Consider the following 23406-nt stretch of genomic DNA (forward strand, 5'->3'; position numbering starts at 1 on the left):
AACCTAGTTCCCTTACATCAAAGGTCAAGAGCATGGACACTAGAATAAGAGATAGGTGCTGTCTTGACTCCATTGAGTTTCCATGTTTATGTAAAAATTAGAACCCATCTCAAAGGGTGTTAACTAAAGCATTACATGGAGATTTGTTTAATGTGGTGCCTGCAGCTGAGTATTTAAAGTAGTATTTATTTCTTTTGTATTAGTTTATCATTACAAGTTCTTTTTATTCTGAGGGTTTAGAAAAAGGAATTGAGACAGAGAGTAACTTGCCTGATGGTGCACAGCTACTGAGAGACACAATCCACTTCTGTCATCATGAAAGACCTTCCTTTAATGGACTCTGTTATTCCATTCTGATACATCATAGCATTGGACTGATGGCTCACAATGAACTGAAGGGAATTTCCTTCTCAAGGACTTATCCTTCAAGCTCCTTACCTATCTTTCCTTCCTGATTCCAAATGTGATATACAATCCTGCTTCATATTCATGTCTTGAAACTGCCTTTGGCAGTTCCAGAATATAGGTACTGGGCTATAAGAGGGCCCTACTTCAGCCACTCTCCAGAGCTACTGAGTCTCAGCAGCTTCCTTGAAGATACTCTGACTGGTGTGTTAATGAGGCTCATGGGTATCAGGGATCAAAGAGTCCCTGTGGTTGCAGTCATGCTAGATCCAGAGCTACCTCAAGGGTCTTCCAGTCTTGTGGGATCCTATTACTTAGAAAAGGGTTCTACAGAGGTACAATCATCATCATGCATAGAAGGGATAAATGCATCCCAAAGGAAACCCAAGGTTGGAGGGGAGACCAGAACTCCTAGAGGGATGTAGAAACTGATTCCTGAGCTCGTCTCCATTTTGACACCTGGAGGTAAGGACAGCAAGGGAGACAATACCAGACCCAATTTTCAGTTACTCTTATGGTCCTGTTTAGGTCCTCCAGGTGGGGAAAAATGTTGGAACTAGATATTGCTTCCCAGAATCAGTCTTAGAGGTGGGAAAACTGAGGATCAGTTCCCAGAAATAATTGCAAAAACGTAACACAAACAGAATGAGAGCTAGGAGTCAGGCATCCTGATATCATGATACAACTTTTCCTCACTTCTCCCAGTATTGATGTGCCCTACTGTGGGCTCAGATGGTTTCCAGCCTTCCCCTGCCTCTTCCCATTTATATATGCTAATTTTGAGGTTGGTTTTTTTTTTCCTGAGACTTTGAGATGCATAATTAGGCTGTTTATTTGAAATCCGTTCACTTGAAGTAGGTGCTCAGCACCATAAACCTTCTTAATGCTGACTTTGTTGTAACAGAAAAGTTTCTGTATGCTGTGTTTCCATTTTCATTTATAACAAGGAAGGTTTTTTTAAGTTCCATTCTGATTTCCAAAATGCTCACTGTTCATTCAAAATATATTGTCCAATCTCCATGAATTTACAGATAAAGGAACATACCTTTATATTTAAAATAAGCCTTAAACCCAAGGCAGATATCTACCCTCTTTATTATTAGAATCTACTTTACTATCGAAAACCTCAAGTTATTACTTACTATGTTTCATCTGGACTGCTCTTAACTCCAATTGGCCAACCCTCGGGGCCATGTTTTTATGACTCACCTAGCCCATAGCAACTTTCTCTTTCTCCTCCATCTTCGTCTTCCCCTCATGGTTCTCCTCCAACCCCAAGCCCAGAAATCCTAAACCCTATCTATGTCTCTTCTGCCCAGGTATTGCCTGTCAGCATCTTTATTTATGAGTCAGGAATAACTTAGGGGCAAGGTCTCAGAGAGTCACTAGGGTCTACATGCAGACTCTTTTGTCTTAGGGACCCTCACTTAGCATTATAATACACAGCAAAAGGCCAAACTGAAACTGAATTCCTCTTACAACAGTTAATTTCTAATTTCATTCCATTGTGATTGCAAAATATACAGAAGAGAGTTTCATGTTTTTAGTTTATTAAGACTTGCTTTGTGGTTTAGGATTTTATTTATTCTGGAGAGAGTTCAGTGTGGGTTTTATGATCTTTGAATGGAAGGATTTGTCAATGATCATTAAGTCTATTTGATCTACAGTATAGTTTAGCTCTGTTTTCTTGTTAATTTCTCATCCTGTGTTATATCCATTAATAAGAATAAACAACTAGAATCCCCTACTGTTGGAATACTATAGCTTATCTCTATTTCTAGCTGTAATTGTATTTTTAGTAGGTATTCAAGACTCAGTTTTATTCTTCTAGATGAACTCATTCTTGGTCATTACATAGTAACTATTATAACTTCAATACTAAATGCCTCCCATAGACTCATGTGCTGAATGCTTGTTTCCTAGGTTGTGGTACTGATTTCAGAGGTTATGGAAACTTTAGAAGGTGAGCCTAGATGGAGGCACTAAGCCACAGGGGAAAGCTATACCTCTTCTCGTTTCTTTCTTCTTTCTCTGCTTCATGTCTTCTACAAAGTAAAGAACATTTCCTGTTACACACACCCACTGCCATGATGTTCTGCCCAGGCTCATGGGACCAAACAAACAACCACACACTCTGAGAATATGGGGCAAAATAAATCTTTTTTTTTTTCAGTTGCTGTCTCAAGCATTTGGCCATAGCTTTGCAAAAGGTAGTGTAAAACAAGTGAGGTCAAGTTTGGTGGTATATGTCTTTAATCTTAAGCTAGTAGATCTCTGTGACTTAAAGGCCAGCCTGGTCTACTTAGTGAGTTCCAGGATGGCCTGGGCTACAGAGAGACACTACCTCAAAAAAAGTGGGTGGGGAAAAAAGAAAAAGGAGGAGGAGGAGGAGGAAGAGGAGGAGGAGGAAGAATGCACTAAACAAAGAAAGAATAGTAAAAGCAGTAAGGGAAAAAGGTCAAGTAACATATAAAGGCAGACCTATCAGAATTACACCAGACTTCTTGCCAGAGACTATGAAAGCTAGAAGATCCTGGGCAAATGTCATATAGACCCTAAGAGAATACAAATGACAGCCCAGGCTACTATACCCAGCAAAACTCTCAATTACCATAGACAAAGAAAACAAGATATTCCATGACAAAAACAAATTTACACAATATCTTTCTATAAATCCAGCACTACAAAGGATAATAGATGGAAAACACCAACACAAGGAGGGAACCTTCACCCTAGAAAAAGCAAGAAAGTAATCTTTCAAAAAACCCAAAAGAAGATAGCCACACAAACATAATTCTACCTCTAACAACAAAAATAACAGGAAGTAACAATCACTTTCCTTAATATTTCTTAACATCAATGGACTCAAATCCCTAATAATAACAACATAGACTAACATACTGGATACATAAACAAGACGCAACATTTTGCTGCATACAGGAAATGCACCTCAGTTACAAAGACAGACACTATCTTAGAATAAAAGGTTGGAAAACAATTTTCTAAGCAAATGGTTCCAAGAAACAAGCTAGAGTAGCCATTCTAAAATCAAATAAAATTTACTTTCACCCAAAAGTTATCAAAAAGATAAGGAAGGATACTTTATATTAGTCAAAGGAAAAAATCTACCAAGATGAACTCTCAGTTCTGAACATTTATGCTCCAAATGCAAATCCACCCTCATTCATAAAAGAAACTTTACTAAATCTCAAAGCACACTTTGTACCATACACAATAACAGTGGGAGACTTCAACACCCCACTCTCAGCAATGGACAGATCGTGGAAACAGAAACTAAACAGAGACACAGTGAAACTAACAGAAGTTATGAACTAAATGGATCTAACAGATATTTATAAAACATTTCATCCTAAAGCAAAAGAATATACCTTCTTCTCAGCACCTCATGATACTGTCTCCAAAACTGGCCATATAATTGGTCACAAAACAGGCCTCAACAGATACAAGAAGATTGAAATAATCCCATGCACCCTATCAGATCACCATGAACTAAGGCTGGTCTTAAATACCAACAAAAAACAACGGAAAGCACACATACACATGGAAGCTGAACAATGCTCTACTCAGTGATAACTTGATCAAGGAAGAAATAAAGAAAAAATTAAAGGCTTTTTAGAATTTGATGAAAATGAAGGCACATCATACCAAAACTTATGGGACACAATGAGAACAGTGGTAGTAGAAAAGCTCATAGCTCTAAGTGTGTCTAAAAAACTGGAGAGAGCTTACACTAGCAGTTTGACAGCTCTAGAACAAAAAAGGAGCAAATGCACTCAAGAGGAATAGGAGGCAGGAAATAATCAAACTCAGGGCTGAAATCAACCAAATAGAAACAAAAAGAACTATACAAAGAATCAACAAAACCAAGATCTGGTTCTTTGAGAAAATCAACAAGATAGATAAACTCTTAGCCAGACTAACCAGAGGACACAGAAACAGTATCCAAATAAATAAAATCAGAAATGAAAAGGGAGACATAACAACTAAATATATCTTAAAATAATTATTGTTTGTTGAATATTAACAGTTAAAAATGTTAAAATCATGTTTTGCAAACACCATGAAAAAAGACAAATATTTAGAATGTAGTTAGGGGAAACATATGTACAAATAACATTATAAAGACTGAGCAGGTTGTATTTATGTATTTAGAAATATATATACATAGAGTATATAATAATAATAATTAATGAGAAATAAGCTATAATTTTGAAGGAGAGAAAGGAAGGTTATATGGGAGCATTTGAAGGGAGGAAAGGGAAGGGGGAAATTGTGTAATTATAATCTCAAAATATAAATAATTTTAAAAATAATTTAAAAAGAAAAGAGAAAAGAGAAATAATTGATTAAATTAGCATTCTTTATTGATTTATCTTTTATGACATAAAAATGAAAATTTGAAAGCTCATTATGTTCTGTTATAAAATTAGTATTTCTTCTTACTGTTGTGGTTTTTTAAAATAAATTTACACTACAGTCTTTGAAACACAAAAGAAAAACATTTGGGCTAAGAACGGTACAGTTTCTGCCATTAAAAAATTATCCAAATAATTAGCATCAGAACAAAAAGGGAAAATACTTTAACGACTGAGGAATTGGTCAAATGCCACTCATAGAGGCTCAAGACTAGAGAGACAGATTCATTCAAAAGACTTTTCCTTGAGAATCGAGCATACCTGGGGCACTCAGTTTTTACAAGATCATCTAAGGAAGGGTTCCCTGTGCTTAGCCACTCTTACACGCAAAGGTTGCTACAACTGCTGTCCAAGGGGGACTGGCTACTGCTTGATCGGTGTCAGACATTATCTTACCACGCTGATTTTGCTTACATGCACAAGGCAAGAATTATAGGCCATGGCCAATATGTTGTTAGAGTCATAAGCTCCATTCCATGTTCAGAAAACATACATATTGGAAGGAATTCTGCAGTTTACCTGCCCTTCTTGCCAATTCAACTACAAAGCCATGCTTTATTTTTTAATAATCTAAAAATATATGCTAACTTTATTATAAACAGAAAAAAAATAGTTTCATATGTCATCATGGTCCTAACAGCATCGCTATATAGCAAGGCTAATTCTGGCTTGTGTGAAATGGACTTTCTATTTAAAAAATTAATCAAGGTTTTGTAAACTGGTTTAGGGTGATAACTTTTCATGCTACGCTCATCACAGGGGTCACGGTTTTTTCAGAAGAACAAGGTGTTTGTTGCTATCATCTCTGTTAAACCACTTGGCTCCAGCAGTGCCTCCAGGAAAATCCAGCCAACGAAAGCAGCTGCTGCTGTAGTCATCTTCATGTCTGAGGACACCACACTTGAGAGAAAAGCTCAGAGATAGTTCTGTGCTGTTTCCACCACAGTCTTCTTCAGACCTTCTGTCTCTGGAGGTATCTGTCCCTTCCTCATCCCGAATAACCAGGAAAACCCATTATTTTGGCTCTGCTCCCACAGGAAAGCCCCCATTCTCTATGGGATTTTGAGAAACCAAACTATGAGATTTTTTTGGAAGGTCTGGTAGAAGGTAAAATTGACCTGGATCATGGGAAGAGAAAGATGGTGTTCTGCCTGAGAGCTCAGAAAGGACCAGCAGCCAAGGGTCACAGTAAGAGGCCCTGGTGATGGTTAAAATAACTTTGCCGGGTCTCAGAGAGCACACTTGTTTTCTGGTTTGGCAGACTGATGGCTGCCTGCTGTGCCTCTTCACATGGCTTGGCCTTCTCTCTTGTAGGGGTGCTGGTATATAGCTGAAACCACAAGGAGCACAGTGGCTCGCTTTAAAGGAACAGACCTACCAGAGCATGGGAATCACTTCCAGAGCCAAGAAATGGATTGAAACTAACCAGGGTGTGTGTATCTGTCTGAGTCAGCTGGAGCTTGGGGCTCTTAAAGAAAAGTTGGGAGAAGGATTGAGGGCCCTCAAGGGGATCAGAACTCCACAGGAAGACCATCAGTGTCAATCAATCTGGACCCTTGGAGCTCTCAGAGACTGAACCACCTACCAAAGAGCATACAGGAGCTGGACCTAGGCCTTCCCACATATATGTAGCAGATGTACAGCTTGGTCTTCATGTGAGTCCTGAATGGAGTGGGAACTATCCATAAAGCTGTTGCCTGTCCATGGGATAGGGAGATACCCAGAGAGGCCTCCACCTTCTCAGAGAAGAAAGGGAGGTGGGATGGTGGGAGGGATTGTGAGAGGAAGAACAAGGAGGGGAGGCAGTAGTCAGGATAAAGTGACTAAATAAAAGAAAAAAAAAGAGAAAAGGGTCACATAAAACTGACTTATCATAAGACTGGAACTGGTGTCTCTCTAGCAAACCTAAATAATGAGGAAACAGCTGTCAATGTTTTTCCAACTGTAAGGGGGGGTTATTTCAGAATTCTGCTGCTGTCAATCAAGGAGAGAGCAAATTTTAATTAAAATGTCATTATAAAGTTTCTTTAAAAAAGAAAGAAAGAAACTGACCAGGGACTGACTCTAGTTTACAGTTGATACTGCATCATTCAACTACATTCATTTCTGCACACCACCTCAGCCACTTTCTAAACTTTCCTCAAGGAGCTGTGACGTCAGAGCTTTTCATGTTCAAAGTTTCTTTGAACAGAGGCATTTCTGGGGGGGGGGGGGGGGCCAGGCCCCTTCATTCCACTCCTTCGATTCAAGTTGGGGTTTGTTGTTGTTGTTGTTGTTGTTGCTACTGTTGTTTTTCCCAGGAAGACCATGGATGACATCACTGGCAGTCATCTCATCCTCCTGCCTCCTGCTATGTATGTGCTCTAGTACTTGTTCAACTGGGGTATCAACTACCAGAGGAAAGCAAAAAGAGGAGGGAGGATTTACCTTGGCTCATGGTTTCAAAGGTTTTACTCCATGGTCACTTGGTCCTCAGATGAGGCTGAACATCATGACAGACAGTGTATGTTGGAGCAAAACTTCTCACCTTGGGGCAGCCAGAAAGCAGAGAGAGGGAGACAGGAATGAGCCAGGGCAAGATACACACTTCAAAGGCATGCCTTGGTGCCCACCTCCTCTAATCAGGCTCCACTTTCCACAGTATCCACCACCTCCCAGAGGTCTGATGAATTGCGAATTCTGACCTTTCACAATCCAGTTAGTTTCCCCCAACTTCATCAGGGGAAAATCAGTTCTAACACATAAGCATTCAGGAGACATTCGTTTTTTGTATGTAAGAGTGTTTTGCCTATGTACATGTAAGGGCACTGCATGTGTGCCTGGTGCCCATGGAAACCAGAACAGGGCCCAGATCCCTTAGAACTGGGCTGTTGTGAGCCACCATGTGGGTGCTGGGAACTGAACATAAATCCTCTGCAAGAACAGCGAGTACTCTGAAATGCTGAATCATCTCTTCAGACCCACATTCCAGTGACGTTTAATACTACCTCAGACATAATATGCAATGCTGTTTGCACGGTATTTCTTTAGGTTGGGATGTCATTTTGGTGGCTATTTACAATAATTATGCAGTAAATATCTTGTATATAAAACTTGATATGAATTTACCATTTTTCTGTAGAACAGAGTCCTATAGGTGAAGTTGCAAAATCCAAGTTTATGAACATTGTAAAGGTTCATTATAAATATTTTTACATGTTTTCCATTGATCTATATTTTATTAAATTGATATACATAACAATCTTTTAAAGTGATTCACAAAGTTTACTACTTCTAATTCATCAACTTTCCACTGTGGGACATTCATTCTTGGGCCCACAGCATCTTCATTGAAGGCAATAAGCATGAAGCATGATGCTAGATCCTAAGGATGCAGCAATGACCATGACTGCCATGGTCCCTGCTTCATGGAACTTGATAACCAGTGAGAGCTAAGATGTTGGGCTACTTGCTTTTGTTGTTGTTGTTGTTGTTGTTGCTGTTGCTGTTGCTGCTGCTGCTGCTGCTGCTACTGCTGCTGTTGCTGTTGCTGTTGTTGTTGTTGTTGTTGTTGCTGTTGCTGATGCTGTTGTTGTTTGTGGCCTTCTCAGCCTTGAGCAGGCTGAACAGACCTTGAACACTTGCCACAATGGACCTTATTGTCCTTGGTGGAGTCACCTGCCTTGGTTGCCCATGCACATTCCTATAGGATCATAAAAGAATAGACTGCCTGCTGACCTTGCTTTGCAACATAATACAGCTGAAACAAAGGATGGGGTCTGTGGGCTTGCTCTATATAAACGGAGTGCTGAATATTAAACTTGGAGCCTTGATCAGAACCTTGTCTTGGCTTCATTCTTCTCTCATCACCCCCCACCCCACCTCTTTTTCACTTCCAGCACACACCCACTTTCAGATAAACCAGTTTGTCCATAGCTGCTAGATGGCTACAGTTGCTGCTGGTGCTGCTTTTTTTTTGAAACAGGGTTTTTCTATATAGCCCTGCTTTCCTGTAAAGATGCATCCATACAGTCTCGTGTATTGTATAGCTGCATCACCTGTCAATTGAAAAGCCTATGGCCTATGGCTTAGGCAGGAAATGCAGGTGGGACATCTGGGAGGCAGAAAGGACTCTGGGAAAGAGCCAAATGGGAGATCAGTCTAAGGACTATGTGAGGCGACAGACACGAGGTACCTGAGCACAAGTAACCAGCCACGTGGCAGAATGTATGTTAAAATAAATGGGATATCTTAAGTTATGATTCTAGTCAGAGTAAAGCCTAGATCTAATGGCCTAGATATTTGTAAATGTATTTTGAGTCTGAGTCTTATTTCTGGAAGCATGGAGCTGGGAGGAAGAACCAGTACATAACTTCAACATCTGCTTCTTGGGTGCTGGGAGTAAAGGCATGCACCACCAAGCCTGTGTTTCTCGTGGGAGGAAAGTACAGCATGGTGGTAAGGCTCATGATCAGCTCTTTGGGGACTCGTGAAAAGTCTGTCCAACTCGTTATAGTCAGGGCACAGGAAAAAAAAAGAGAGAGAGAGAATAGAGAAAGAGCCTGTGGTCTACTTTCACTTCCTACAACCTACATCTACATTTTGTTACCTCCCAAAAACACCAGCATATCATGAATCTGCCAAGTGGTTAATCCATTAATTATATCAAAGTCCCAAAGCCTATCTGTTAGTTGTACATGAACGGGAGGGGGGGCATTTTATATACAAGCTATAACAAAGTCAATGTCAGAGTCAAGCTTATGTGACATGAAGGAGGAGACGGTGGCCTGAGATGAGTCTGTGTAGGTCTGCAGGATCAGATTGCACTTGGCTTCAAGTCATCCCCACTTGTCACCAGCTTGCAGTGAATGAGTTTCTGCTCATTCCTCCTCTTAGGCCAGAAATTCTCCAAAGTCCATGTCCCTTCCCTGAATCTGGCTCACATGATACATGAATATGGTTTCCACATGGCAGTGAGCCTTCCTCAATATTCTGTCATAGGGCAGCATTCTTCCAAGAACATTTCCTTTATTTTAGTAAAAGACTTTAATGGCTTAGACATTTCCTGTTTTGTGAAGCACCTAGGCCCTATAGAACAAAGGAGAGAAGAGGACTGATGTGCCTGGGAGACAATTCACAGTGCCCTGTTCCACCAGCCAAGGAGCTGAAAAGAGTTAAAACTAGAGGTAAATAGCTGGGGGAGTGTGTATGGGTGCTGCTATTATGTGAATCAGTTCTTAGCCTAAGATAACCTAGCATGAGTTGCTCCCATGTCCTTCTAGGGACTCATTCTGGGGGTCTACCACAGCCTGTTACCTTAAGGAAAGCCCTCTTCACATCCTTGTTCCGGAGACTATAGATGACAGGGTTGAGAAAGGCAGAGATGACATTGTAGAATAGGGCAAGCTTCTTGTCCTCTTCTGGGGAGGCTTTAGAACCAGGCTTCATGTACATGACCATGGCTGGCACACAGAACATGGTGACCACAGTGATATGGGATGCACAGGTGGAGAAGGCTTTCAGTCGCCCCTGTGCTGAACGGATCTTCAAGATGGAAGTGAAGATGTTGATATAGATGACCAGGATAAGGGACAGGGGGATCAGTATGACACTAAACCCAAGTATGAAGTCCACATGGTCATTGACTGATGTATCTGCACAAGCCAGCTTTAAGACTGCAGGGACTTCACAGAAGAAGTGGTTGATCTTGTTGGGGCCACAGTAGGGGAGGCGCATGGCAAAGATGGTATAGACAAGAGCAGCGGTGACACCACAGAGTCCACAGAAAGCAGCCATTACCCCACATAGACATGGGCTCATGATGACCTTGTACCTGAGTGGGTGGCAGATGGCCACATACCTGTCTATGGACATGATGGCAAAAAGCCAAGACTCTGTGACACCCAGCACCAAGAAAATGTACATTTGAGCCACACAATTGGAGTAAGAGATTGTCTTCTTCTGGCTGGCCAGATGTGCCAACATCTGGGGCACAGTTGTGGTGGTGTAGCCTAAGTCCAACAAGGAAAGAACACCAATGAAGAAATACATGGGGGTATGGAGGCGTGAGTCCAAGCAGATGAGGATGAAGATCAAGCCATTGCCCAGAATGATCAACAAGTAAATTATCAGAAAGGCTGAGAAGAGAAGAGGTGTGGTCCTAGGGCTCAGGGAGAAGCCCAGAAGGATGAATTCTGTCACAAAGGTCTGATTGGGACCTTGCATTACACTCTACTCTTAATGAAAAAGGACAGGCACCAATTCACACAGGGGGCTAACTAAGGCATGTCCAAAGTTGGGATTAGGTAGTGGTCAGTGTCCAAATTTTATGAAACTCCATTATAACCCTCTCAACAGGACTGTCTGCTTTTCCTGCTGCTGTCCTCTGGAACCACTCCCAGGAAGTTTATAGAGATCAAGGATTCGTTCTGGTTCTGCCTCTAAACCAACAGAAGATCACTTCTCAGATCAGTTTCCTCTGCTATGAAATGGACAAGATGATACCCAATTGTCCTTTCCAGAGCCTTTCCCCTATTAAGGCATTTAAGTTTCCTTCAGACAACCAGGTAAAGGTAATTGTAGATGTAAAAACTCCACGCAGGATCTGGGAGATGGTGCAACAGTTAGAAGCACTCAATGCTCTCTCAGAGGGAAGGATCCCCCAGCACCATATGGTGGCTTATAACCATCTGCAATTCCACTTCCAGGAGATCTTCTGGCCTCTGTGGGTACCAGGGACACAGATGATGTACATACATACATGTAGGCAAAACACAAATACATAAAAAGTAGAAATAAAATATTTTTAAACTCCATGAAAATTTGCAATTCAAATGCCCAAGACAGGAGAGAGAGACTCCATTTAGACCTTTCAATGGCATTAATTTCTTTTTCCACTTCAATTTTACCCTCAGTGGGTACACAGACCAGTATGGTTCTAATTGCTTATATCACAAGCCACACTGGAAGGACCACTTACTTCTCAGTCCTGAGTGGAGGCTTGAGTGAACCCTTTGCTCTTTCCCCAGACCTTTGAGGCAGCTTCTAGAAATATAAAATAGCAATAAACACATCCTTGTTGCACATAAGAAAAAAACTGAGATGTTTAGCATGAAAATTACCCTGAAGGAAGTCTAACCAAAGACATGCTCAGTACATGCTAGCTGCATTTCTGAAGGGTTTTGGTACACAGTTTAGCTTGTTTAAGCTACGCAAGTATCCTATGAAATCACTCTGCCACCCAGGATGCCCGCAGTCAACTGCCATTCTCCCAGACCTCTGGCCTGTATTTTCTCCTTCCAAAAGCCAGCTTGCTGACTCAGCTGTTTCTGAGTCTAACACCCTTGAGCCTCAGTTTCCCCCATGTGAGCAGGGAAAGGACACTTCTACAGAGGAGTGTCATCTGCATTGTTGAAGCTTGAGAACAGAGCAGTGTTGATTCTGTCTGTGTCACTTCTGGCACCGGTGTGCCTGGCTTCAGCCTGCCTGCTCTTGGGGCATCTTAGCCGAGTCTTAAGAATCTTGTGCCTATACCCAGTCCCCTAGATGATTTCTTAACTTCAACACTCAGAATCACACACAGCTTGGCCTCCACATGCCAGGCACCTTTCCAGGACTGTTATAGACTTTATTCAACACTGTCACATAGCTAGAAGTCAGACATTTTATTAATTAAATCCCCACTTTTCATTAAAGAGGCTCTGTAGACCATCCTGCCTCCCAAGGGTGTTTTGCAGCTTCCTGCTCTTCTCAAAGGATAATGGTGCTTGCTTCAGCCATGTGGGCCTTAAAGGGAAAAGCCATGTGGGGGGTAGAAAGGGTGTGTCTCAGTCAGCTTTTTAGTTTGCTTGGATCCTTGCTCTGACTTACTGCTACATGACTTTGACTATTCGTTAACCTCTTCAGGACTCAGTTTTCCTGGCTGTAAAATAGGGACAAAATCATCTCTTTTGCAACCCACACTCTTCTCACTAAGAAGTAGCCAATGGATGTTAGAATACCCTACCTTGCGGCCCAGAGCTGGAAAATATGCTTCTATTTCCCACTTGTCAATTGTTTACACAAAAGCTAGAGAGTGAGATTTGCCTCAAGGGGCTGGTGTTTGGGAGTGCTACACCTGACTGATCTGTGAGCATAGGCTGTGAGTGGAGATAGCTGTCTGTACAACACAATGCAAGAAAGGTCTGTTAGACTGCCCCACTTGGGGATCCATCCCATAAATAACCACCAAACCCAGACACTATGGAAGATACCAACAAGAACTTGCTGACAGGAGCCTGCTATAGCTGTCTCCTGAGGGGCTCTGCCAGTGCCTGGCAAATACAGAAGTGGATGTTCACAATCATCCATTGGACAGAGTACAAGGTCACCAATGAAGGAGCTAGAGAAAGTACCCAGGGAGCTGAAGGTGTATGAAGCCCCAGGAACATCAATATGAACTAACCAGTACCCCAAGAGCTCCTTGGAACTAAACCACCAATCAAAGAAAGCATATGGTGGAACTTGTGGCTCTAGCTGCATATGTAGCAGAGCATGGCTCCTATCCAAGCCATGGCCTAGTCAATCATCAATGGGAGGAGAGGCCCTTGATCCTGTGAAGTTTCCATGCCCCAGTATAGGGGAATGCCAGGACCAGGAATGGGAGTGGGTGGGTTGGGGAGCAGGAGGATGGGGGAGGGGATAGGGGATTTTTGGAGGGGAAACTAGGAAAGGAGATAACATTTGAAATGTAAATAAAGAAACTATTAAAAGAAAGAAAGAAAGAAAGAAAGAAAGAAAGAAAGAAAGAAAGAAAGAAAGAGAAAAAAGAAAGAGAAAGAAAGAGAGAAAGAGAGAGAGAAAGAGAGAAAGAAAGAAAGAAAGAAAGAAAGAAAGAAAGAAAGAAAGAAAGAAAGAGAAAAAGAGAGAGAAAGAGAGAGAAAGAGAGAGAGAAAGAAAGAAAGAAAGAAAGAAAGAAAGAAAGAAAGAAAGAAAGAAAGAAAGGGAGGAAGGAAGGAAGGAAGGAAGAACGAAAGAACGAAAGAACGAAAGAACGAAAGAACGAAAGAACGAAAGAAAGAAAGAAAGAAAGAAAGAAAGAAAGAAAGAAAGAAAGAAAGAAAGAAAGAAAGGTCCTGTTGTACAATCAGACACTTAGGGACAGAAACTCTGGCTTCTGAGGCTGTGGGTCCTACTCAGCCACAACTCTCTTGAAGGTGAGCAAAGTTCTTAGGAAAAGCTCTCTGACTCTCAGACCTTGGGAAGTGGGCATCCCACGTGAAAAGTGACAAGGAAAACGCAGTGTCCAACACAAGGAGCTTCTATTCTACAGCAAAACCATGGCTGACGAGAACTCAGCTAGTATGGGTCCTCAGCTTTCTGAAATGGGTTCTGCCCTTGAGTTTTAGGGGGAAAAGGCAAATCACAAGGGCAAAGAAACTTGTGTTGGTTTTAGTTTCCTTATCTGTACAGATGCACATCCACACATACATGCACACATAGACATAGCTATATACACACATGTAGGTACTTACACATAGGAACTGATAGCATCTGTGAGAAAAATCCGTTGAAACCATTCAGAAACTCAGAGAAACCCCTCGGCTGTAGTTTCATCTCTTACATCTCACTGGTCCCCAGGTTTCATTGCTGCTGCCACCAGAACACCTCTTCCACCCATCTGTCCTCCTCCAACACCCCTGCCAATGTCTTCCTCATACATGCAGCATATCTCTCTCTCTCTCTCTCTCTCTCTCTCTCTCTCTCTCTCTCTCTCTCTCTCTCTCTCTCTCTCTTCTCCTCCTCCATCTTCTCCTTCTCTTACCCCAGTGAGACATTACCCAGCTAGCCTTCAGCTACTTCCAGCATCCTGTCTACAGAGAAAAGACTAAAAGACTTGCAAGAATACCCTGCTTGGTTTTGGACCCATTTCCCAGGCTGGTTTGTGGGCTCTTTCTCTTAGAGAGATGGTGGACAGCTATAACAGCATGCATAGAAAACCTCCTTGCAAGCCCAGGAAGTCACGAGAGAAGAACCATGGACCTAGCTTGGGGTTGAAGGCATCCTTGAGCATGATGGGGTTAGAGCAGAACTGAGACAAAGACCCAGAGTTCAGGCAACCAGCATGTCCACTCTTGGGACCTGTCTTAGCTCAAAGCAAACTCAGTCAGCTTGGAAAGCCTGCAGCTCATAGTCCACCCTACTGAGAAGTGTGGCTTCACTAAGCATGACTTGGTTTTCCTCTGTGTCTCCTCACTGAATAGGGAGCCTGATATGTCAAAGACCAAGCTAATGGTGTAGTTTATGTACTGGAAAGGTATGGAATAGAGGAATGTTTACATCCACTTTCACTTTATACTTTCCCCTTCTATTCCACAGCAGTCAAGAAAATACAAACAAACAAACACCTGCCCCCTCCAAAATAAAACCCCCTATCTGAATCTCTGAGAAGAAACCAGGGCACAAGCCCATGGAAAGAAGGTTGGAGTAGTTGATGCTAATGCTGTGGCCCTTTCTACCATTGCTCTCAACTCCTATCCAAGCCAAGGAATAATAACCCAAATAACAGCAGCTGTTCATGTGTTGAGTACCACAACTCCTGTATTTTATTCATAACTTTATTTAAAATAATTTTTAAAATAATAGTTGGCAAAAATCTAGAGATTAACATAGGCATCTCCAATCAGAACCATCACCTACTGCACTAAATGGACAAAGATGTCCCACCTTGCCTGCAAGCGTGGGAGCCTGTTATTATGACTGTGTCTACTTGATAGATGGGGAAAGGAGATGGCACAGCCTCCCCACAGTCACAGGTATAGCTTCAGCAGAGCCTTTGCTCACAACCACAAAGCAGCATTCATGGAAAGACTTTATGGCTGACCTGCTAGGAAGCAGGTCCCCTCTCTCCACTTTTCTTTCTCGATCACTTACTGGGTCACCCTTGCCTCCTCTGGAGTGGAATCTGCGTGAAAGTGGGCAGGAGGGGCCAAAGTTGTATCCCCAAAGTAGATCTACAGAGACTTGAGCCATAACGGGTCAGGCTGAGCAGATAGAGGGATGGATTGTGCAAGGCTTGTTCCTAGGCTACTGGGACTGTCAGTGCACGGAGGGGAGTGGCCACATCCCTATGTCCACTTCTGCCCCATGCCCTGTACGCTTCTTCCTTCCAATCAGCTCACAAGGAAGAGGCATTTTGACAAGAGGCCAGATGCTACTGGCAGAATTGGCCCTTCCCTATATGCTCTCTAATTCTGCATCCAGGTGAGTCCACAGTACCATCTGGAAGAAGGAATGTGGTCTGGACTCAAGGGTGACCTTCAAAGGTCTGGGAACATGGATAGATGGGATAAAAGTCTCTTGTTATCTGGTTGAAGAATCCGGCGTGATGATAAATGAAAAGGAACTAAGGGAGACAGAAAAGACCCTGACTTGAAGAGTCTTTTGAATGACTTGAAAAATCATTCAAGGTCAAAGATTCAGCCTGGACAGATCGGAGACATGGAGGTGAAATCCAGCAAGCACCATGGTCCATGGGAGGACAGAAAGTAAGAAATGAGGCACTCTGGAGAGGGAGAGAGGCTCCATGAACTAAAAAGGGCTGGAAACTGGAAGTCAGAAGCCAGGGGTCAGAGAGGAACCAGGGCTCATAGTTGATCCTGTGGAACCCAGGTGACTGGGCTATAGCAGCTGCCACCAACTCATGCCTCTTCCATAGTAACACTCCTTGTTTGGCTGCTCAAAACCAGCCCCCTCTGAACACCACAGCAGGTGATGCCTTCAGAGTGAAAATCCAGACCAGCCCCCAGCTCTGGTCTTGCCTGAAAGGTAGTCCCAGCCCTCCACAAATCCCTGTATGGGAATGAATCATATCTGAGGTGTCCAGGGTGAGTTCAGGTCAGGCTCTCAGCGTTCTTCTCAGACAATCACCTCTCCACTGATACCCACACCAATCTGCTCTGGGCAGCTTCAGAGACTAACCAGACTCCAGAGACAAAGGTGATCTTCTACACCTATCCATTGTAAGAGCATCTATGCTCTCTGAACACTCACTACCAAAAGATGCTCCCATACTCCCAGAGACAAGAGTCTCACTCTTTCTTGAGGTAGCTTAGGTGGCTATAATCATTCCTCATAAAACTTGTTCAGAGCTGAGAGGAGGCACAGGCTCCTATGACGTCAATAATGAGCTCTCTAAAGCATCCCACTCCCCTATATTTTTCCTTTCCACCCTCCAACCATGCCCTTTTCTCTCCTCCAGGATCCCCCATCTGCACTGCAATGTGGTAACTCTCACCTGCCCTTACCTTTCTTTAGGATACTGTGTGGTGCCATCTCAGTCTCCCTTGATAAGCTCTCCTTGTCCTGATCCTGTCTATAATTCCCAAACTGGATCTTGGCTTCCTCCCAGACAGCAACCCCAACAGACTCTTCTCCTGGCAGCCACAGGGATCACCCCTCCCTTCTGCTCCATGGCTAAGAGATCCCTGGAACAACCTCTGGGGGAATGGCTGCTGTAACCAAGGAGCCTAGTGTTTGTAGTCACACACACTTGGTCACTGTGACCTGTGTAAGCCACGTAGCTCCCCAGAGCCCCAGTTTCTTCCATAAATTAGAATTATGCTCCCCATCTCATGGTCATACTTGTGCTTTCTGTGTAGTCACTGTGGCCCAATATTTGACACATCCTGAATCTCTGCAGCATCACCACCCTCATCTTTACAGGCATGGAAATGGAACCATGTAGCCTGAAGTGGCCCATGGTGAGCCAGGAACTTTGTCAACAGTTTGTGACAACAGGCTGTGTTCCTAAAGGGTACTCAACCCTGGATAATAATCCAGCACAAACCAGACTAGGGACTCTTAGTTCACACAGAACAGAATCATATGTGGAAGTATGTAGGGCTGGAGGCAGTTGTCTAGTGGACTCTAGAGTCAAAAGTAGCAGCTGTGGGTGACTAGGAACTTCTGTGGCTTCTGCTAAAAACATACTTTCCTAGGGACCAAAAAGAAAAGAGAAATACAACCAGTTTTCTGTAGAGGTGGGACTCCAACGAGCAGAGGGGTAAGAGGACCCATCCAAGGTCCAGTGTCTGGGGCTGATGAAACACCATCCAGACTTGATTGTCAGGTGCCTCTGCAGAGATCTGTGGGCTGGGAAGATAAGCAAGGACCATCAGAGTGTATAGACTGGTCAGGTAGTCTGCTCGAAGCTTTTCTGATACCTAGCTTACCTGCAGGATGGCTTGCCCAAGCCAGAACCCTCCCACCCTTCTGAAAAATTGTGAGGTGCTTTCAATGTCTCTACCCCAGTCACAAGTGTTAAAGACCAGTTAGGAAGCCAAGATCCTTGGTTCTAGGGCCATTCCATTATGGATATCAAATCGGCCCCTGCTAGATTCTCCCCTGTTCTTGAATTCCGGATATGAATCCACACCCATGGAGGAAATGAACAAGCACACAAGGCAGAAGGACTGAAGCACTGCCCTGCAGTTCCATTCAACAAGGAAAGGTCCCATTGATAGTTACTGATGCTCTCTCTAGTTCTTCCCTCTGACTAAATGACAGTAGGTCTTCTCCATCTTGGCTGATTGCACATTTCACATTCAGTAGTATTGTAACTGATTCTAGTTGGAAGATTGTCCATTTACCTTTGCTTTGCCAAAAGTAACAGGTGTTTGGTGACATTTGGGGTGGGGGCAGTTGACACATCATGAACAGTCCAAACCAGAGTAGCAATCCTGCTCCTCTCTCTTCCAGAGTCTTTTGTAGGATGGCAGAAAATGGTACTTGGTCCCATGAGACTTACTGGGGGAATTCCACCTATGAATTTTAATGTTTTGACATTTATTTATTGTTTATATAATTGTGTGTGTGCATGTTTATATGAATACGAGTGTGAGTGTGTGTGTGTGTGTGTGTGTGTGTGTGTGTGTGTGTGTGTGTGTGTGTGTGACATCATACATGTAGAGGTCATAAGACAACTTGTTAGAATTGATTTTCTCCTGCCATCATGTGAGTACCAGGGACCGGACTTCAGTCATCACTCTTGGTAGCAAGAGCTTTCACCTGATGGACCTCTGCTAATGAGTTTTAAGAGAAGAATTGGTTTCCTAATGAAAGAGATAGGATAACTGTGACCCAATTCTATTCCTCAAGACCCCCTTCCCCCTTTTCTCATCACAAATACAGATGTAGTCACTGGAATCCAGCAAGCCATCTTGAGTCCATGTGAACATGGCTCAAAAGTCAACAGTATTTTTCTTACTAGCATTATTCCACATGAGCTAGTACAAGTAGCTGCTTACTCAAAGTCCCTGGCTATATGAAAACATAATTTGTGTGCATGTCTAAACCACTGTTAGTTGAGGCTTTATGTTTATTTTTGTGGGAAAATTCTAATGTATATTTACTGGGTCTTTTATTTGTTTATTTGCTATTTACTTATTTGTGTGTGTGTATGATGTATGTGTGTGTGTTCTAGGTGTGTGTGTGTGTGTGTGTGTGTGTGTGTGTGTGTGTGTGTGTGTACAGACTTCCTATGTGTGCATGTGTACATGCACATGTAGAGACCATTAGGTTGATATCAGGTGTCTACCTCTATAACCCTCCTACTACATTTTTGAGCAAGGGTCCCACGCTGAGCCTAGAGCTCACCAGTCAGCTAGACTGGCTAGCCAACAGGATGCCTATGTCTCTGCCTTCCAGCACTGTTATCACAGGCCCACCCTGCTGTGCACACCTTTTCATACTGGTGCTGGGACTCAAACTCAGGTCTGCATCCTTGCACAATCTTCCATCTTCCCAGCCCTTAAAGACAGGATGCACAAGAAGTAATTTACCATCTACTTATATATTTTTTATAACTATTATTTTCAAATACCTGTCCACCTATTAGGTATGTAGTTTTGATCTCATTTTTCCTATTATAATAATTCTAAACTGGACATCACTGTTGCATTGCAAGATTTTCTATACAAAACTCTTACTGAATTGAGTTAGGGTTATAAAGTATAAAGATACCAGTTGTAGAATTTGTAAGATGGAGTGGCAGGAAGCAGAATTACTCTCCACCCCACTCATGGAATAACCCAAACCCTGAACAAAACGTATGAGATCACATTCTCTAAGACAGTGGGTGTCAGGTCTTGAGGAGGAAGTGATGTGATCCTATTTAAATTTAAAACATTTTTAAAATAGAGAATTTTACCTAGCAACAACAAAAGCATCTATGCCAGACAGGAAACCAGAGAGCTGAGCCCTGTACGTCTTCTAGGTTGCCACAGGCTAAAGGGTGCTATGGGGACTGAGAGAAGAGGAAGGGTGGGGTCTCCTGGGTTGGGGGATGCACTGGGAGGCCATGGCATCTGAAATTCACAGGGGACGAGATGCCGCCAAGAAGAGTTGCAGCGATCTGCAGAGGGCTCCATTCTACATGCTCACAGAGGATTGGTCAGCATATGTAAGGAAAGCGACTGTCTGAAGACAGAGCAAACAAGTGATCACAGGGTCTCACAGGAAAGACTCAGGGAAAACAATTCCCAGAACCCACACTGGACCGGCAACAGATCCTACACCCATCAGATAGACTCACTGAAGCTCTGGTCTCACCTAACAAAAAGCCAAACACAAAAGTCAAGAGTCAAAAAAAAAAAAAAAAAAAATTCCAGAGGGTCAAGATTCTTGCGAGTAATTAACTTTAATTACATTTTAGAAATTTTTAAAAATTATTAAATTATTTTATTTATTTACATTCCAAATGTTATCCCCTTCCTAGTCCCCTGTCCCAGTGTTCTTTACCCCAGACCCCCTCCCCTTTACCTCTGAGAGGGTGTTCCCCTACCCACCTACTCACCCCCACCTCACGCTTGCCCCCAGCATCCCCCTTCCCTGGCCATCAAGACTGCAGGATTAGGCACAGTCTCTTCCACTGAGTCCAGACAAGACAATTCTCTGCTACAAATGTGCTGGGGGCCACGGACCAGCCCATGTCTGCTCTTTGGTGCATCTGTCTAAGTCAGCTGCTAGTAGACCCTCTCAGAGGACAGCCATGTTAGGCACAACATGGTAGCAGTAATAGTGTTAGGGTTTGGTGCCTTCCCATGGGGATGGATCCCACGTTAGGCCAGTCACTAGATGGCCTTTCCTTCAGTTTCCACTCCATTGTGGTCCTTGCATTTCTTTTAGGCTGCAACAATTCTGAATCAAACACTTTGAAGGTAGGTGGGTGGCCCCACACCTCCACTGGGGCGCTCTGTCTATCTACCGCAGGAGGTCTCTTCAGGTTCCAGCTCCCCACAGTTGGGCATTTCGGCTAAGGTTATCCTCATTGAGACATGGAAGCCTCTCACATCACAGGTCTCTGGGTCTTTCTAGATGTTCCCCCCACCCCAACCCCCACCCCTGTAGCTGCATATTCCCATTCATTCTCCTGGCCCTCTAGGTTTCTCTCCTGTCTCACCCCATACCTGATCCTGTCCCCCTTTTCCCCTCAACCTCCCCTCTTCCACCCAGGTCCCTCCCTCCCTCTGCCTCCAGTGATTATTTTGTTCCCCCTTCTAAGTGGCATTGAAACATCCTCACTTGGGCCTTTCTTCTTTTTAAAATTCATATAGTCTACAAGTTGTATCATGGATATTCTGCCCCTATCAGGGGCTAAAGTTGGGGACCATATACAATGTTACCTTGTGTGGTGGTGGGATAGTTCTATACCCAGATGGAGTTTTATGAACCTGTATATATTATGATATACCCAAATGTTCTGTGATCATATAGAATCATATTCCAAATGAGTACACATAATACACAGTGACACCCCAATAAAGTCTTCAGTAAGTTAGTGACATTGACATCCACGTCAACTCACTGGATGTAATGTAGTGTCATTATGGAAGACTTCTCCTTTACAGAAAGCTGCGTGGAGACTGTTCCAGGAGGCTGCTAGTCTCACAACTCCCAAGCCTTCACCCTGACCCTTTGCTGATGCCCACCACCTTGAGGAAAGCCCTTTTCACATCTTTATTACGAAGGCTGTAGATGATGGGGCTGAGGAAGGCAGAGATGACGTTGTAGAAGACAGCCAGCTTCTTGTCCTCTTCTGGACAGAGCCAGGCCTCATATACATAACCATACATGGGATAGAAAACATGGTGACCACAGTGATGTGGGACACCCAGGTGGAAAAGGTCTTGATCCTCCCTTGAGTTGAACAGATCCTCAAGATCGCAGCAGCAAGGATATTGACGTAGACAACAATGATGAGGGAGAGTGGGACCAAAAGAAGGATGAAGCCTAGGATGAAGTCTACTTGGTCATTGAAAGAGGTGTCTGCGCAGGCCAACTTCAGGCCAGCAGGCACTTCACAGAAGAAGTGGTTGATCTCATTGGAGCCACAGTAGGGAAGAATCATAGCAGAAACAGTATACTTATGAAAATACATATATCTAGTTATTGTTTGCTGCCCCAAAACTAAACAGAGGTTATGCAGCCCTGTATCTCCAATGTTAATCACTGTGCCCTATGCAGCTCATAGATTATGAAAGCAGGCAGTGCAGTTGACCCTACCCTAGGAGCTGCCTTGAAAGCATAAATGACCCTTTTCCTCACCAGTGAGACAAACAACCACGGTAAGTCCACTGTGCTTGAAACCCAGAAGACGAAGGATGTTAAATGGGCTATGGCATATAAAAAGATGCTGTAAGGATGATGGGATAACTTTAAGCAGGGATGCTTTTCTCTGTAGGCAAATCTATGGATGACTGGGTTTTCCAACACTCCTATGTGCTCAGTTAGAAGAACAAACACAGCAAGCAACAGAGATTTGGACAAAACCATCTACTGACTTGCATCTCTGTATTTGTGTCTCCCCCAAAGTATCTGAGGGACTCTGGCAAGAAGCAGATGAGACTTGCTTAGCAAAGTCTCCAGATTTGAACTTCAGCATAAATGCCACCAGGATGACAAGCTTTAGCTTGCCTAGAGAAAGCTTTCTTGCAGTCGGGCTGTTAACACACATAAAGAGCTAAGAAACTTCTGTTTCTATTGAGAGCTCCAGGCTGACTCTAGCTAATCAGAGCTTTCCGAGACTTCATGCTGTGTACTTCCTACTGTGTTTATATGTCAAGACCCTAATTACCAATATTAGAAGATGGAGTCATTGGAAGGTGATTATGGTTAGGGGACACACACACATACTCCTGGGAGAGGAAGGGGGACCAAGGGAAGGGCAGACTTCATGTCAAGATTACACCTTAATTTAAAAAGGGAAAAAAGAAAGAGCTAATGAGACTTGCACAACTGGACTTGAGGCCCAGACAAAGAATTAAGGACATTCTTGCTTTTGCAATCCCCTTATTGTCTAACTCAGCCTGGTCCTGTTCCAATGCCTAATCTACTACAACCACATCCCCATTTTCTCACCCCCAGGACCCACCCACTCACACCATCCAACAGTATTTACCAGGAGAAATCCTGATTTTTTTAAAAAAAGAGACTTTTTCCATCATGACCTGTGTTTGTTAGTATACACACAGTATAGTATCAAATCTGAGAAAGAAGAGGGAGAAGCAGAGAGAAAGGATAGGAGACAGTGGTGTAAACAGGCTGCAAG

At 43.1% G+C, this 23406-nt stretch overlaps 1 protein-coding gene across 1 annotated transcript; it reads right to left on the reverse strand.

The window, feature by feature from the left end:
* Positions 1-10106: 10106 nt before the first annotated feature.
* LOC110310849 (olfactory receptor 2A2-like) lies at positions 10107-11045 on the reverse strand. The gene has a single exon (XM_021183968.1). The coding sequence runs from the start codon at positions 11043-11045 to the stop codon at positions 10107-10109; it is 939 nt and encodes a 312-aa protein (XP_021039627.1).
* Between the last annotated feature and the right edge of the window lie 12361 nt (positions 11046-23406).

Source organism: Mus caroli, chromosome 15 (assembly GCF_900094665.2).
Source record: "Mus caroli chromosome 15, CAROLI_EIJ_v1.1, whole genome shotgun sequence".
Lineage (NCBI taxonomy): Eukaryota > Metazoa > Chordata > Mammalia > Rodentia > Muridae > Mus > Mus caroli.

Coding starts and splice junctions, on each gene's coding strand:
- LOC110310849 (XM_021183968.1), bottom strand. CDS start 11,045: ATGCAAGGTCCCAATCAGACCTTTGTGACAGAATTCATCCTTCTGGGC.